Here is a 14,335-nt window from a genome sequence, read left to right on the forward strand (position 1 = left end):
TTTGACATTTGTAAAAACCAAATCAGACCAATAGAAAATTGAAATCAAACCAAACCAACATAATTTAAACAGTTTGGTTTGGTTTGGTTATTGATTTATATTATTATTATTATTTTATGATTCATGAAGATTTGTTTCCTTTCACATAACAGTACCATCAAGAAAATTTATCAAATAAAATAATTTAAATTGATATAAGATATTGTCACTCAACAAAATAAAATTTTAAAACAAACACCATCATTAAAGATTAAGATAAAAATTTCCAACACATTATAAAAATAATAAACAATCTAATAAGTAAGCCATTTAAGATTTAAGATTAATCAACACAAATCAAATGGATAAACAATACAATAAATTTTAAATTATTTTTTAATACATTAATACTTCAACGTAGATAACATCCTAATCAAAATGACGTTGTTTTATTAAAGTTAGTCTGATACGATTTGAGAATAATTTTATTTACTGATAAATTTGAATCAATTCAAATTTATTTTTTATATATTAAAAATCAATCAAATTAAATCAAATAAAATTTTAAACCGAATCAAATCTACGATTTGATTCGATTTCACTAATTTTATTAGTTCAGATTTAATTTTTATTTATTTTTATTTATAATTTATGTAGAAGTAAAGATACCTTTCCGACACCACAACATTTCGTAAATTATAATTACCACCACTTGCACTCGCTAGACTATCTGTAGAATCCTGCGGAAAAAAAAAAAACGTTTCCGTTTCCAATTAGACAATCCGAACACCACGTGTCCGCAAGGTTTGCCGTCCTTCAGGGCGCGTGACAGCCGTTTGTAACACAAGCCCCCACGTCGCCTGTGCCCTCGTGTCCCTCGTTCGACGTTTCTCCTCTTTCTTGCACGCTTCTGTCTTTGCTCTGGCTTTCTAAATAGCGTCCCCCTGGAGGTCTTGGTGTTCTCCCTGTGGAGAGAGTAAAAGAGAGATGACGGACGCCAAGGATGCTATGCAGACGGTGGCGGCGCAGGCTCCGGTGACGGCGGAGAGGAGGGTGAGGGAAGACATGGAGGAGTACCTCCCTAAGCCCTGTGAGTGCCTCATGGTTTTCTTTTCTGTATTTGATTTTATGTTTGCTGTCTCTCTTGTTTTTCTGCTGAGCCGAAAATAAGAGCGTGAACGTTATTTTCTAGGCTCTGAGCAAAACCAAATTAAGGAAGATAGATTTGCATCAATAAAGCCCACCATTTTAGTCTCCTTTGCTTATAATAGGTTGTTCCAGAAAATTAGCCCCTTTCGGCGGCTGATTGGAAAATCAGGCACTTAGAACTTGTTTAGATGGTCGTACAGGATTGGAGCTGAGTTTCTTGTTAGATTCATGGACCGAGAGGTTCATTTGACCACAACCCATTGCCAATCCATTACTCCTAGCCCAAATCTTATGGAAGGAAGAAAAAAATAAAAAAAGGTGACAGGCCCAATCAACCGGCCAAATTCCTCTAGAAGTATTAAAACAGGCCCTCACAATATTTTAATATATATAAAAAAAATTATGCATGATGGTAAAGTTTATAATTAACTAGGATGCACGCTTGACGTAAAGGTAATTGAATATGGAGATTGAGATAAAAATTTGTTCAAAATTTTCTCATGTATGTTAAATCACTCAATTTTTTTCCCCTTCCTATAACTTTTTTTCAGAATGTTTCTATATTACTTGTGCTATATAACCCCGTGGATCCAACTATAGTACTGTTAGTGATTAAGATAGATTTGATAAACCTTCTGGTTGATATATGAAAAAATTTTCTATCCTAACTTAGGTGACCGAGTTGTGTAAATTGGTAATTGTGAATCTCAATCCACGAATAAATAACCATAGGCAGAAGCACCAAGCAATAGGATGAAGGAATTATGTTGTTAATGATTCTTTTTTAATTTTTAGAGAGAAACTAACTGATCTCTTTAATTAGACAGCGGATTTAGATTAGAACATAAGGTTATTGTGGTCAATATACCAATAAATGATGAAAAATTCATTTTTTGTTACCAATTTATTTATATGAGCAAAATATATATTGGCTATCTGTTTCTGTTATGGTTGGAATCTACAGACATGGCTAGAGCGCTAGCAGCACCTGATGTGAATCATCCTGAAGGAACCAAGGATCATATGCATTACAATATGAGTGTACTTCAGCAACATGTTGCCTTCTTTGATCAGGATGATAATGGGATAGTTTACCCTTGGGAAACTTACTCAGGTAATATTCATGTGCCATGGCTTAAATTCGAAACTTGTGTTATACTCTTCTGAATATTTAGTAAAGCCTGAATGTTTGGTTGCTGGCTATGGTCTAGCAATCTTTTCTGAAAAAAATGTATGTAGTCTGACTAGTCTAGCAAATGTGAGGCACATAGATATGTGGATGAGAACCACCATGTTGTTTAAGCTGGAAAGATAAGAAATAGGAATGGGAATGGACCAGGTCCAGTTCAAGTAGGGTCAGGCTCCCACCAACTCTTCCAATCCAGGAGTTGGTTTGGCTTGCTTGATCTATAGCTTACTCATGACAATAGGGCTTGAACTGAACCTGACCCAACCCGACCAGCTAAAGGGATCTTACATAACTCATGAAGTGGGTACAAAAATGGCAACCATAATTAGAAATAAAGGAAAAAAAAAGCGTAAAATATATTATTACAATTGATTTTTCATTAACTTTTCTAAATACATGATCTGGTTTTTAATGACTGACATGGCATATCAGCATCAAGAGCGATCGGGTTCAATGTGATAATATCTTTGCTCATGGCCATAGTTATAAATGGAGCTATGAGTTGGCGAACTCTCCCAGTAAGTTTAATCTATTCATGCAACTTAAGGTAGACAGCACCGGATCAGTCAAACTAATATTTGCTGCGTGTGTTTTTGTTTTTTTTTTTGTTTGGTTATTTCCACCTCAGGGATGGATACCTTCTCCCTTCTTTCCAATTTACGTTCATAACATCCACAAGGTGAAGCATGGCAGTGATAGTGGAACTTATGACACTGAGGGCAGGTATTCAGCTAGCTTTGGCCTCTAACTCTCCTAGAAGAATTCCATTTGAATTCATAGCCAATCTCTTGCGAGTTTTGGTTTGTTCTGACTTTTTTGTTACTCTTGTACGTTTATCTTGATTTCAGGTTCCTTCCAGCTAATTTCGAGAACATCTTCAGCAAATATGCGCGCACCGTCCCTGATAGGCTCACATTCGGAGAGATGTGGAGAATGACGGAAAGCAACCGAGTGGCATTTGACTTCTTTGGATGGTGAGCTTTTAGCTCCCGTTTATTCAAAATTAGATTCTCTAGTTAGACACAACTTCTGTCTGCTGAGTGCAATTTGGATCTAAATTTCCACTTCAAGCCCTCCTCTCGTACACCTAGTAGTCTTTGAGTTTTTGGAAATGGTGATCAAAATTCATCCTACCATACCAGTATGGAATTGATATGCAATCTTGTATCGTATCGATACTCAGTAGATCTCACCGTCTCGTAGCATACTACATACTGACACCACCTTGCATGACTAGTTAGAGAGTCTAAATCAAGTTTTTCTTTATCATCGCGTGGTTTCATGTACAAGAGAATATATCTCATGCCCCAAGTTATTCTACTCAAGGCATGGAGGCCCTATGTAGAAACTAGCGATGAGCTAACAAGACGTTCACCTAAAAAGATGTACAAAGAGTCAAGCTGGGTTGAATTTTGCGGCCCAAGTTTGGCTCCCCGGTGAATTGTCAAGCCTGTGCAACCCTGGTAGCATGCCCAGCTTTAACAATATGCTAGTGGATATTAGAAAGATATATATGTGTGTTCTTAACAATAGATGTCTTCAGACAGTGTAGATATCCAGGTAAAGTAATCTACCAATCAATTGTACGATATCAAGCTGATTCTAGTTGCATCTAGCGAGTATGATTAGTGGTGGAACAAGGGGTCTTAAATATGTATGAAATGGTTTGCAGGACTGCAGCGAAACTGGAGTGGATAATTCTGTACATACTTGCTAGAGACGAGGATGGTTTCCTGTCCAAGGAGGCCATCAGGCGTTGCTTTGATGGGAGCTTGTTCGAGTATTGCGCCCGGCAGCGGAAATCAAATGATAAGACATCCTAAAGTCCTCGGCTATATATGTATCGTGTTGCATTTAGACAGTAAGGCGTGTCAGTTCTCGTGCTGTAAAGTCTACCGTCTCTGGTGTGGTCCTAGGCAGTGGAACGGTGGATGGTCTCTTTGGCTAGCTACTACAGAGTCCAGATATTGTGGAGTTTTTCTGTTGTTCTCTATGTGTGTGTGTGTTTTGCTGGACCTTGGGTCTCTGTGCTTATGGTGAATCCCACTTCGTTGTAGCTTGTAGTTGTGTCCTCTTCGTGGACGTCTTGTATGGAGAAGGAAACCCATCATACTCTTTTGTAGATTATGGATAACGTTATGGTGCATAAGATCATCACCTGGGATTTGAATGGTAAAGGGCCAAAAAAAAGAAAACTTCTAAGAAAGGAAAATAAGGCAGAAGGGTTGTGGGGGCTGTCACGTTTCCTCGAGGAAATCTAATAAATTACGTTCCTCAAAAATAAATAAATAAATAATAAAAAATCTAATAAATTATGTCCTCCTGAGGTTGTCCATGGAAATTTTTAGGTATGAAATGGTTGAAACTTGGTGGCGTTCGTCTGGCGATGACGCCTTTTTACCTGTATGTTTGCTACGGTAGAAGATCATCAAACTATGTAATTTATGCGACATCGTGATTTAGCTTTTGTTCGTGTCAAGAATAAATGTTAATCTTTTACCATTTTACTCTTTTCTTGCGTTATGGAAGGTACCCCCATAAACAGTCAAAAGGTTTTCCAAATTCTGAAAAATTAAATTGCGAAAGCATAAAATTACAATTTCGAAATCAAAAACCTCTATGCCGGCACATGTTTGTCAAACCCAAAATCAAATAGACTACTTTTTATGCTTAATATTTTACAAAGTAAGAAAAATTATGAAACTGGATAGAGTTCTCCTCTTCCTTCTCCTTTTCTGAGAAATCTAGGTGAACAGAAGAAATATATAACTACCGGCCTTTTGAGCTCATTCTCTAAATGACATCCCTGCAGATCCAGTGAGATAACAGAGTGTTTCTTTCAAATATTTCCCAGCTATAGCCGCTCGGCAGCGACACATTCCAACCTTCTACGGACAGCAAGACATAGATAGGACGCAATAACAACCAGAAAAAATTGGATTAATCTATATGCTATTTTATACTTTTATTAAGAACACTAAAGGCAAGAAAATGGTCAGTCTAATAATTAAGATAGTCCTAATGAAACTCACAAGGTACTTAAAAATTTCTGGTGCGACTGCTGAAAGAAGTAAATTGATGCCATTTGTTTCAAAAATCTAATTATCTACGACTTATCACTTATCAGAACATTAAAAAAAAAAAAAAATGGCAGATGGAAGAATACCAGAATGCGAGCATATACACAAAAGCTAATAGCATATACTAGTCTTTTCCACCAAATCGTGAATGAATTGGCCAACACACAGCTGCAAAAAGACCAAATGTTAATCAGAATAAGCTACTCAAACTTGCCTAGTTGAAAGGAAATAAGCTGGACATGTAACAAGCTGATCACTGAGGAAGCAAGCCATCATCAAAGTTCTGGGAGTAGCTCTCAGGGTCATATCCAAACCGCACCGAACTCCTCGACCTCAAGGCCAGCCTCCACCGTGACTTCACCTTCCACAACATTTGTCTCATGGGCATGGACCGCCGCGCCTTCACCTGAGAACCTTCACCCTCTTCTTGGGTAAATCTCTTCGTCCAGTTCATTGCATGGATTCTCTTCTTGCACCCAAGGTTTAAGAGAATCATCTCTAGGATCTCCTTGCTTCAACCTTGCTCTGATCAAATACCAATGCCTAGATGTTTGTTTATAGGGAGCTCCAAAGTGATGAAGACAATGAAAAGCGTCTCAGAAGCCATCATTATCATATGCCCCACCACATCAATAATGTGCTTCAAGCCCATATTCACCAGCAGAGTGAAGTCATCCACAAGGACTGTCCATGGACCACATGTGGCCCCTTCTTGCCTCCACTGAACGTCATGCAAGTTGGGTGGGAGCATAGGAGAGGACTTACTACTTTAATGCAGTTGCATCAGTGATGGGAAGACGCATCTTTGTAATGGACTGGAGTATTGAAATTTATAAGATCATCAATTTTGTCTGACCAAAACTAAGTTTGGAAGTGGCTTAGAGTATCTCACATATGGCTTCAGTCCTCTTGTTGGATTTGAGTTGAAAAAGTAGCAGCCACTACATCCTATCTGAGTTTGTTCAAAAGCTTGGATCCAGCTGACAACATTCAGATTTCTGATCTGAAGGCGCTCGAGTGAACAAGGGTCCGACTTGAAGGCCAGAAATCATTTGAGTTCAGATTGCCAAACCCCTAACCAAGTGGTGATGACCCCTTGCTGAGAGCATCTAAATAGGCCAATGTAAATTGATGAGGTCTGACACTTTTGCCATTATCTTTTCAGATCGATGCCCTCTGGCTAATGAGGGAATGGTCTCCACGCCAATATGCTCCATAGTTTTGCTAATTTTTCACTTCATAGATAGATCTGTGTCATGTTGATTTAGGCAAGCAAAAGGGATTACTTGGAATCCACTTTTATGCGGATAAGGAGTCGTGAAGAACATGGGCCTACCAAAACGGTTGGTTAGGTCCATGATTTCCTCTAATAGCACTTTCAGCAGTTGCCTATATATTATCTTCGAGGAGTGTAGGGTATCAGTGGTAGAGATCAAATCAAATTGCTTTGAGGAATTCATCCTTTGGCTTTTAGTGATGATTTGTGAGGCAAGAATATGAGCAAAGAATAGATTCATATCATATTTAAATAGTCAAATAAAAAAGCAATCATAGGGTATTTATTAGATATAAAGCTGATAAAGATGGTTAAATTCAGCACCTAATGAAGACTAATTAAAATATTATTTTCTGAAAAAAATATTATTTTTTCCTTTTTGGTAAACGTTCAATTCTTTTTCAACATATCAACATCATATATATATGCGCTGAAACCGGGGCTGACACGTACTTATAACGTGTACCCTCCTTATTTTCTATATAGTATTTACCTATTAATCTTTAACCAAGGAGAAACACCTTGCTTCTTCCGGCTTCTCAAAAACATATCAACATCATAACTCATTCTACCAACCTTACCGAACACCAAACCCTTTATCATTCTCTATACCCAAATCCAATCTAAATTTATCAAATCAATTTGATATGATATAAAATTATTTTATTCGTAGAAGAAAATTCTCAGCACATTGACATAACGAATCCTTTCAAGAATTCATTAATCAGTAAATTGAATATATAGAAGTCATAATCAACCTAATAGATTAAGGCTACAGATCATGGCCTGTTGAAGTAAACACCCCATGAGGATTTAGGTGAAAGCTTTACTGTGTGATAGATTACAAACCAAAAGCAAACAACAAAAGATGACAACATATAACTACTTAATATATCCAAAAGAAAAAATCTCATCCTAACAGAATTTGGAATCATATGGTGGTCTAAGTAGCGCCATTCTACATTATAGTTAAAACTTAGCATCAATTCGAATCCAATCAATATACATATAAGCCTGACAACAGCATTGAATTTTTATTTTTTTTTAAAAATGCAATTTAAATGTCCAGGATCGAAAAAAAAGTACATATATTATCATTTCTTACAACCACTTTCACTATGGATATACGAGTATACTACCTCACATGCCTGAGCAGAGCAAGAATTTACCAAAGATGTCCTAATTGCAATGGAAGAACTCGTAAAAGTTAAAATCTTGCACAGTTACAAGTGGAAATTTACCTTGTTGTTGAAGAGTACATGGTAGAATAATATAGCGCATCCTCGAAGATGGCATTTATCCTGATATCCATCAGATTCAGAGCATTGTAACGTGCCAAGCACTTGCCTGTAAAAAAAAGGTCAGGGAAGCCTTCGGTCAGGTTCAGGAAGAAGGCTGTCAAATGGAAAAATATAAATGTCCAAAGTATATAATTTTTCAGCAAAGGCAAGATAAAAGCTCTCATCAAGAGCAACAGAAACATGTAGTTTGAACACGTTACTGCCAGGAGGATGCTGAAATGGTTGAGGCATCATGGACTTCGTAGCTGTCCAGAATAACCTCATTGGGACCATCAAGTTATTGAAGCCCCTTCCACCACCATTAATTTTACATCTTTAACCACCTGAAAGTATGACATAGATGCATTCAGTTAGACATAGTCCAATGATTAAGAATTCAATTTATTATTGTATTACAGGACAAAGAAAGGTTATTGGGCCCCTGAAAGGTTGGTCTGAAACAGCTGGCAATTTTGTAGATTCAGAGTCTGTCTCACTATATATTTGTAGCTATTAGATAGATAATATGGCAAGCTGTCAAAAGTATAGGATGCGTGTAAAAGGAGAAATGACGCAAGTGATTCAGAGTTCCATTCAGTAAAACAAAAAACGACACAACTAATTCAGAGACCTGCTAGGGTTGCAGGAAAACAATGCTCCCCTGTTCTTGGCATATATGAAAGACATTCTCGTGATTAACTGAAAGAAATAGGTGGTTTGATAGTTCATGAAAGGATATACTAGTTAGATGGTTAGTATCATCCCATTCGGCATTCGAATCATTTATATCTGAACTCATGCTGTTTACATGGTTTATATGTAAGCACTTGCACCCGTATTGGTGAATCAAAAATGTAGCTTAAAGCCTATGACAATCATTTGAACATGGGTTTCATGAAGAAGAACTAACATCAGTCATCGAATTCAACTTCTATTACATAACAGAAATTTTCAAACTTGAATAACTAATCACATGAACAAGTAGAGAAAAGAAGACATGGTACAATCACATAGGATTCAAAGTCTAGTAACATTTGGAGCGTTTGAAATTACATGGCTTGGTTAAGCAAAACAGAAAAAAATAGTAGACTGAAGCATAACAAATAATTTTTTTAGTTATTTAAGAAAAACAAAAATGCGGGTAAATAAATTGAGTTCTGTGAGCAAATTGTTGGATGATATGCAAACTCATCACACATGTTGGATCACATCATCATGCATATGTCAGTTGCTTGATGGGACAGCTATAATTACTGAACTGAACTGATAAGCAAATAATCACACAACATACAACATGGTAGGCCATGTCCAGTGATGAGACACTACATGTCGAAACCCCTTTCTTTTTTTCATTTTTTTTCTTTTTTTTTTTGATGAAAACGGAAAGTATTACCACCCGAATATATTATTCTGGATGAGGGGTTTACATGGGAGTACAGAGGAAGTTTTGATTGACCTGGGTCAACCAGCAAAAGAGACAGGTTAGGTTTACAGACTTACAGGAAAATAAGAAACAGAAGACGAAGTTGAGGTCTGCTAATGATTTTACAGTTTTATGGTAGCCCGACGAAGCAAAACTTACTGAAGCTGTTGGATAACTTTTGAATGCTTGGTCTAGATTTACCCTCAATGACCGAGGTCCAGCTTACCAACATTTAGTAGATTCTCTGATAGAGGGTATTTGCTGTAAGGTCTTCAAAATTGAATGGTCTTCTGTTCCTTTCTTTCCAGATCAGCCAGCAAGTGGTTGAGGCGATAACGTCCCAGGCTTTTCTGGTGATTCTGATAGGTAGTCGAAACCTTTTGTTACACCTAGCAATTTTAGAATGCTTCTATCAATATGACTATAAGAGAACATAGTATTTATATGCGTGCATAGTATATATATGCGTGCCACTACCACAAACTTCATATGGAGCAGCGTCTTCATGCATCCATTTAGGCCTCATCTCATCTTGTGACCCATATTCATCAAAGGTGTTCCATTATCGTGTGAGTCAATGCACATCTTTTGCTAAAAATGATAACGATAATCATGAACTTTAATTGCATTAGCATTAGAAAATGACTAATATATAAATCTATATATTTTCAAAAATAGCATCTATAACTGAACAAAATTCTGAACAGTTTCCCCTTCTAGCTTGTCCAGATTTTCAAAATGAAGCGAACAAGCAAAACACTAATTATAATTAGAATAAGATGTTTAGCGACCTTCCTGAATGATTAAGGATTACCATTTTCAGTCCAGTGATTTTGTTTCTAGTTGCTATTAATTACATTTTTCCATGTTATGTAGTTACAGATTGGCAGTAATTTCATGTGGATCACATCACTTATGATCTCAAATCACAAACAAATGGTTGGGTGATACATGTCTTTGAACATGATGCATGCATTTGGTGTGCATGAATAACGTCACAATTGAGTGGACAAGCCTGGTATCTAATGGTCACACAGTGCACTAAATGACCCAAATAGTGATGACTGAGGGAATATGCAAATAATATGATGCTTGTTGGATGCATACGTTTGACATCTGTGATCCGCTAAGATGTCAGGCCTTGTTGCAGAGCTGAATATTGCATGATATATGAAATACTGATGGTGAAAAGCACCTGCAAGTAAATGTTTATGTTACAGTTTATCTCTTTTACATGGGCATTCCATGATGTATAGATGAGTTTACATCTGTATGTTTACCCTTGCACTGTGTTAGAAACTGCAATATCCTCGTATCCATTGTTCCTGTGCATCATAGGAAGGAGTCGGTGTCTGTCATAATTAAATATGGGTAATGACATGCGATAACTTTTGATGTTACATAGGTCAAGAAAAACAGTAATATACGAGGCCATGTAGCCCACGGAAGGTAAACTCTCTCTTTCATTTCCGGTGAAACTACGCCCAGATTTTCGACAAAGATTCTCTTTCGTGCTGACTCATGAAATGAATGGATAAACTCTATGATCATTAAATAATGTACATATTCAGATGAAGGAAAATAGAAGAAGGGTGTGCTTGGTTTGGTGGAGTTGCATTTTGGAATGGGTATAAGAACGGATGACTCCCACTCCAATCATCTAGTTTGAGAGAGTCCTATTCTTATTTTTATGAAATCCAATCACCTATTTGTTTGATTAATTTATCAAAAATTTAATAAAAAATATTTCAATTCTGATTCTAATCACAAATCAAACGTATCAGGGAAAATGGCTATATTTTGCTTATTTTATTGTAATAACTCTCTTGTCTATTTTTCATTGGTCATGTAACAACTCTTAAATCTTACCAAACAAAAAAACTAGCTAAAAGATATTATTTAAATTTCTTGATCTTATATACGTATCCAAGATAACTGGTACATACCTGATCATGAGTCCAAAGTAGAGGTTGAGTTGGAGACATTAACAAGGGCTTTCAAACTTTGGGAGAGGATTTAGCTTGAGAGAAATCTCCAGATCAGCTCATTGTTTGTTTTATAATATAAAATCATGTTTATAAACAAAAATAGTTTATAGGAGCAATTTTTTTATATAATGTATAAAATTGCTAAAAATATAGAAAAAATTATAAGAATATCTATTCAATTTTAGTCTAATTTCATTTATACCTCCTCAACTTTAAAACATATCAAATTAGTCCTTCAAATTTTTGAGATGTTCCAGTATGATCCGACCATCTATCTCCATTCATGAAATGATACTATTATTTTATAAAATGATCAAACTACTCTTTCTCCATCTCCTTCTTCTTTTCTCTCCGATTGCTCTCCTTCTCCACCTCCGGTGCCGACGCCTCTCCTCCTGCCTTCCCCATCTTTCTCTTCCTCCTTATCCTGTTCTCTTCATCATCCTCCTCCAAGCCCTTCCCCCTCCACTTTCTGCTCTCCCACTTCTCCTCCTCTTCTTTCAAGGCTATCCATGTCCCTCTCCACAGCGGCTCCCACCAGCTCCGCCCCTTTCTCACTGGCAATTTCTTCTTCCCCTTCTTTTTTCTTTTCATCCACTTTTTTTCTCATTCTCCTCCTTCAAGCTCACCCACAACCCCTCCTTTCCCCTTCTATTTCTCCTCCTCCCCTTCCTCCTCCTCCTCCAAGCCCATTTGTGAGTCCTCTCTCTTCATGGTAGCTCCCTCCACCTTTGTCCACCTCATTGGTAAACCCTCATTGCCCCTCCTCCCCTTTCTTTTCTCCCACTTCTCTTCCTCATCCAAGTCCGCCCACCTCTCTGTCCCCATCTCCTCCTCCTCCACCTCCACCCTTCTTTGTCGGTAGCCCCTCTTGCTTCGTCCTCTTCTTTCTCCTCACTCATTGTCCTCATCATCTTTCTTCTCCTCTAAACTCACCCATAAGTGCTCTTTCTCCTTGCCCTATCTCCTCCTCCTGTTCCTCCTCCTCCTATCTCGCCTATAAAGCTTTTGGCACCGTCCTTCTCTTCCATACTGACCTCTACGATTCCACCCTCTCCCTCCATGGCTACTCTCTCACCTTCATCTATTTTTTTCAATGATCTATTCAATGTAAGCAAAGGATAATTTTATCTATTGAAATAAAAAGCTAACACCATTGATTGGTAAGTAAATGGTTGGATCAAATTGAAATATTTCAAAAATTTAAAAGATTAATTTAATATATTCTAAGATCGAAGACGTATATGTATTAAAAAAATATTCTTATAATTTACTAAAAAATAATTATCCACGTTGATCTATCAGTCGAAGATAAATCCCATCGGTATAAAATTACAGACACAAGTATTTCCTGGGCACTATTTAAACCACGTATTTAAACTTGTGAGCCGAGGTGTACGATCACTGCGGTGACCTTCATGATCTTTGTTTTGGTGCAAAACGTGCCTGCCATATGATCTACCAAAAAAACATGATGTATTCCTAATTAAGTGGTCAGTTGTCACAGTTCGTATCTGATATATTTTTTTGATAGAAGTTCGTATCTATATATTAGTTGAATATTATATTTGACCTTCTGCGAGTACATCATGCCATTGCCATGCAATGACACAATGCTCCATACGCGCATCCATCGTTCAGAATTATGTAAGTGTGGTCGTTTAAACAAAATTTAAATTATAAAAGTATAAAATAAAATTTTTGCTGTACCAGAGCGGTAGGAAATCATGAATAATATGTGTCAAAAATGACATTGGATAGCATTATGAATAAACGGTCCATAAGTACTAAGTTATCGATCGAACAATCATCGATATAGAATACTTGGCTTAGAATGATATTGGAGAACCATCTACCGGATAAAAAAGAAAAAAGCAAGAATCAGGCAAAAATTTTTCTATAGTTTGTCATCAACATTTAACTCACACCACAGAGAGAGAGAAGGATGGTTTATGTCAACAAAACTTGAATAGCCTTTATTCTTTAACCAATTATTCTGGTTTACTCGCTCTTCTCCATTCAAAACTTGAATAGCCTTCGTTAAAGGGGAGATGAAAAAAAGAAAAAAAAAATCAAAGAAAAGCAGAAGACGAGCCCGAGAAAGCACCACCACCGGTCATCATAACCTTGAACTCTTGAAAGCTCACCATCCCGTCCCCATCCCGATCCACTCCTCTTATCATCTCCTGACACTGCTCGGTTGTCACCTGCTCTCCCAATCCCTTCAACACGTTCTGCAACTCTTTTGCCGATATCTTTCCATCACGGTCCTCGTCGAACACTGCAAAGGCCTCCTTTAGATCCACCTCCTCGACTCCCTCACCGGCTCCATTAATATCCTTGAACTCAGCAAGGCTGATGAAGCCATCCCCATCTGCATCGGCTTCCTTCATCATCATCTCCAGTTCATGATCATTCGCCGGGTGATGGCCGAGTTTTGCCATCGTTTCCTGCAGCTCCGCCGCCGATATCTTCCCGTCACCGTTCGTGTCGTACAGGCGAAAGACCCGCTCGAGCTCGTCTTCGACCGGAGGCGTGGTTGCTGGTAGAGACGAAGAAGCGCTGCCCTTCTTCTTCTTCCTCCCGAGACATTGACGAAAAGCCATGGGAGAGAGTGTATATCCGGAGCTCCTTGGAACAAACTCTGGAGAGCTTTAGATTGGTATGTATAGAGGGAGGAGAAGAATTGGGGACTTGGTAGGTTATTTTGCGGCATCCTAGTTTGACTCAAAGAAGGACACCGGGTGTTTTTTCTTTCCTGCGCCCTTGCATGGCAAGGAAAGCGTGGCCGAGTCGTAATCTACAAACTTTTTAGCTATTATTTTCATGAAATCTCGGAGGTTCTTCAAACTTCCGGATTCTCTTTCAAACCTTCCATATTTATCTTCATACATACAATAATTAATTGGTCAATTTGAGCAACTCTATCATAAATAGATTTATAAGATCGAATTCTAAAGATTATTCAATC

General features: G+C 37.6%; 2 protein-coding genes across 2 annotated transcripts; one reads left to right on the top strand and one right to left on the bottom strand.

The window, feature by feature from the left end:
- The first annotated feature begins 898 nt into the window (after nucleotides 1-898).
- Nucleotides 899-4,439, top strand: LOC105044187 (peroxygenase). The gene is made up of 6 exons (XM_010921999.3): nucleotides 899-1,069; nucleotides 2,093-2,242; nucleotides 2,750-2,835; nucleotides 2,946-3,040; nucleotides 3,166-3,291; nucleotides 3,990-4,439. The coding sequence occupies exons 1-6, from the start codon at nucleotides 967-969 to the stop codon at nucleotides 4,138-4,140; spliced, it is 711 nt and encodes a 236-aa protein (XP_010920301.1). The 5' UTR covers nucleotides 899-966; the 3' UTR covers nucleotides 4,141-4,439.
- Nucleotides 4,440-13,436: 8,997 nt separating this feature from the next.
- On the bottom strand, nucleotides 13,437-13,974 carry LOC105044251 (polcalcin Jun o 2-like). Its single transcript, XM_010922073.2, has one exon. The coding sequence runs from the start codon at nucleotides 13,968-13,970 to the stop codon at nucleotides 13,437-13,439; it is 534 nt and encodes a 177-aa protein (XP_010920375.2). The 5' UTR covers nucleotides 13,971-13,974.
- Nucleotides 13,975-14,335: the final 361 nt, after the last annotated feature.

The sequence above is a fragment of the Elaeis guineensis genome, chromosome 4, assembly GCF_000442705.2.
Source record: "Elaeis guineensis isolate ETL-2024a chromosome 4, EG11, whole genome shotgun sequence".
Classification (NCBI taxonomy): Eukaryota; Viridiplantae; Streptophyta; class Magnoliopsida; order Arecales; family Arecaceae; genus Elaeis; species Elaeis guineensis.

Excerpts from the sequence above, each read along its gene's own strand:
- LOC105044187 (XM_010921999.3), top strand. The coding sequence starts at position 967 with ATGACGGACGCCAAGGATGCTATGCAGACGGTGGCGGCGCAGGCTCCG. Across the intron at positions 1,070-2,092 it reads GGAGTACCTCCCTAAGCCCT|ACATGGCTAGAGCGCTAGCA; the intron begins GTGAGTGCCTCA and ends TGGAATCTACAG. Across the intron at positions 2,243-2,749 it reads CCCTTGGGAAACTTACTCAG|CATCAAGAGCGATCGGGTTC; the intron begins GTAATATTCATG and ends ATGGCATATCAG.
- LOC105044251 (XM_010922073.2), bottom strand. The coding sequence starts at position 13,970 with ATGGCTTTTCGTCAATGTCTCGGGAGGAAGAAGAAGAAGGGCAGCGCT.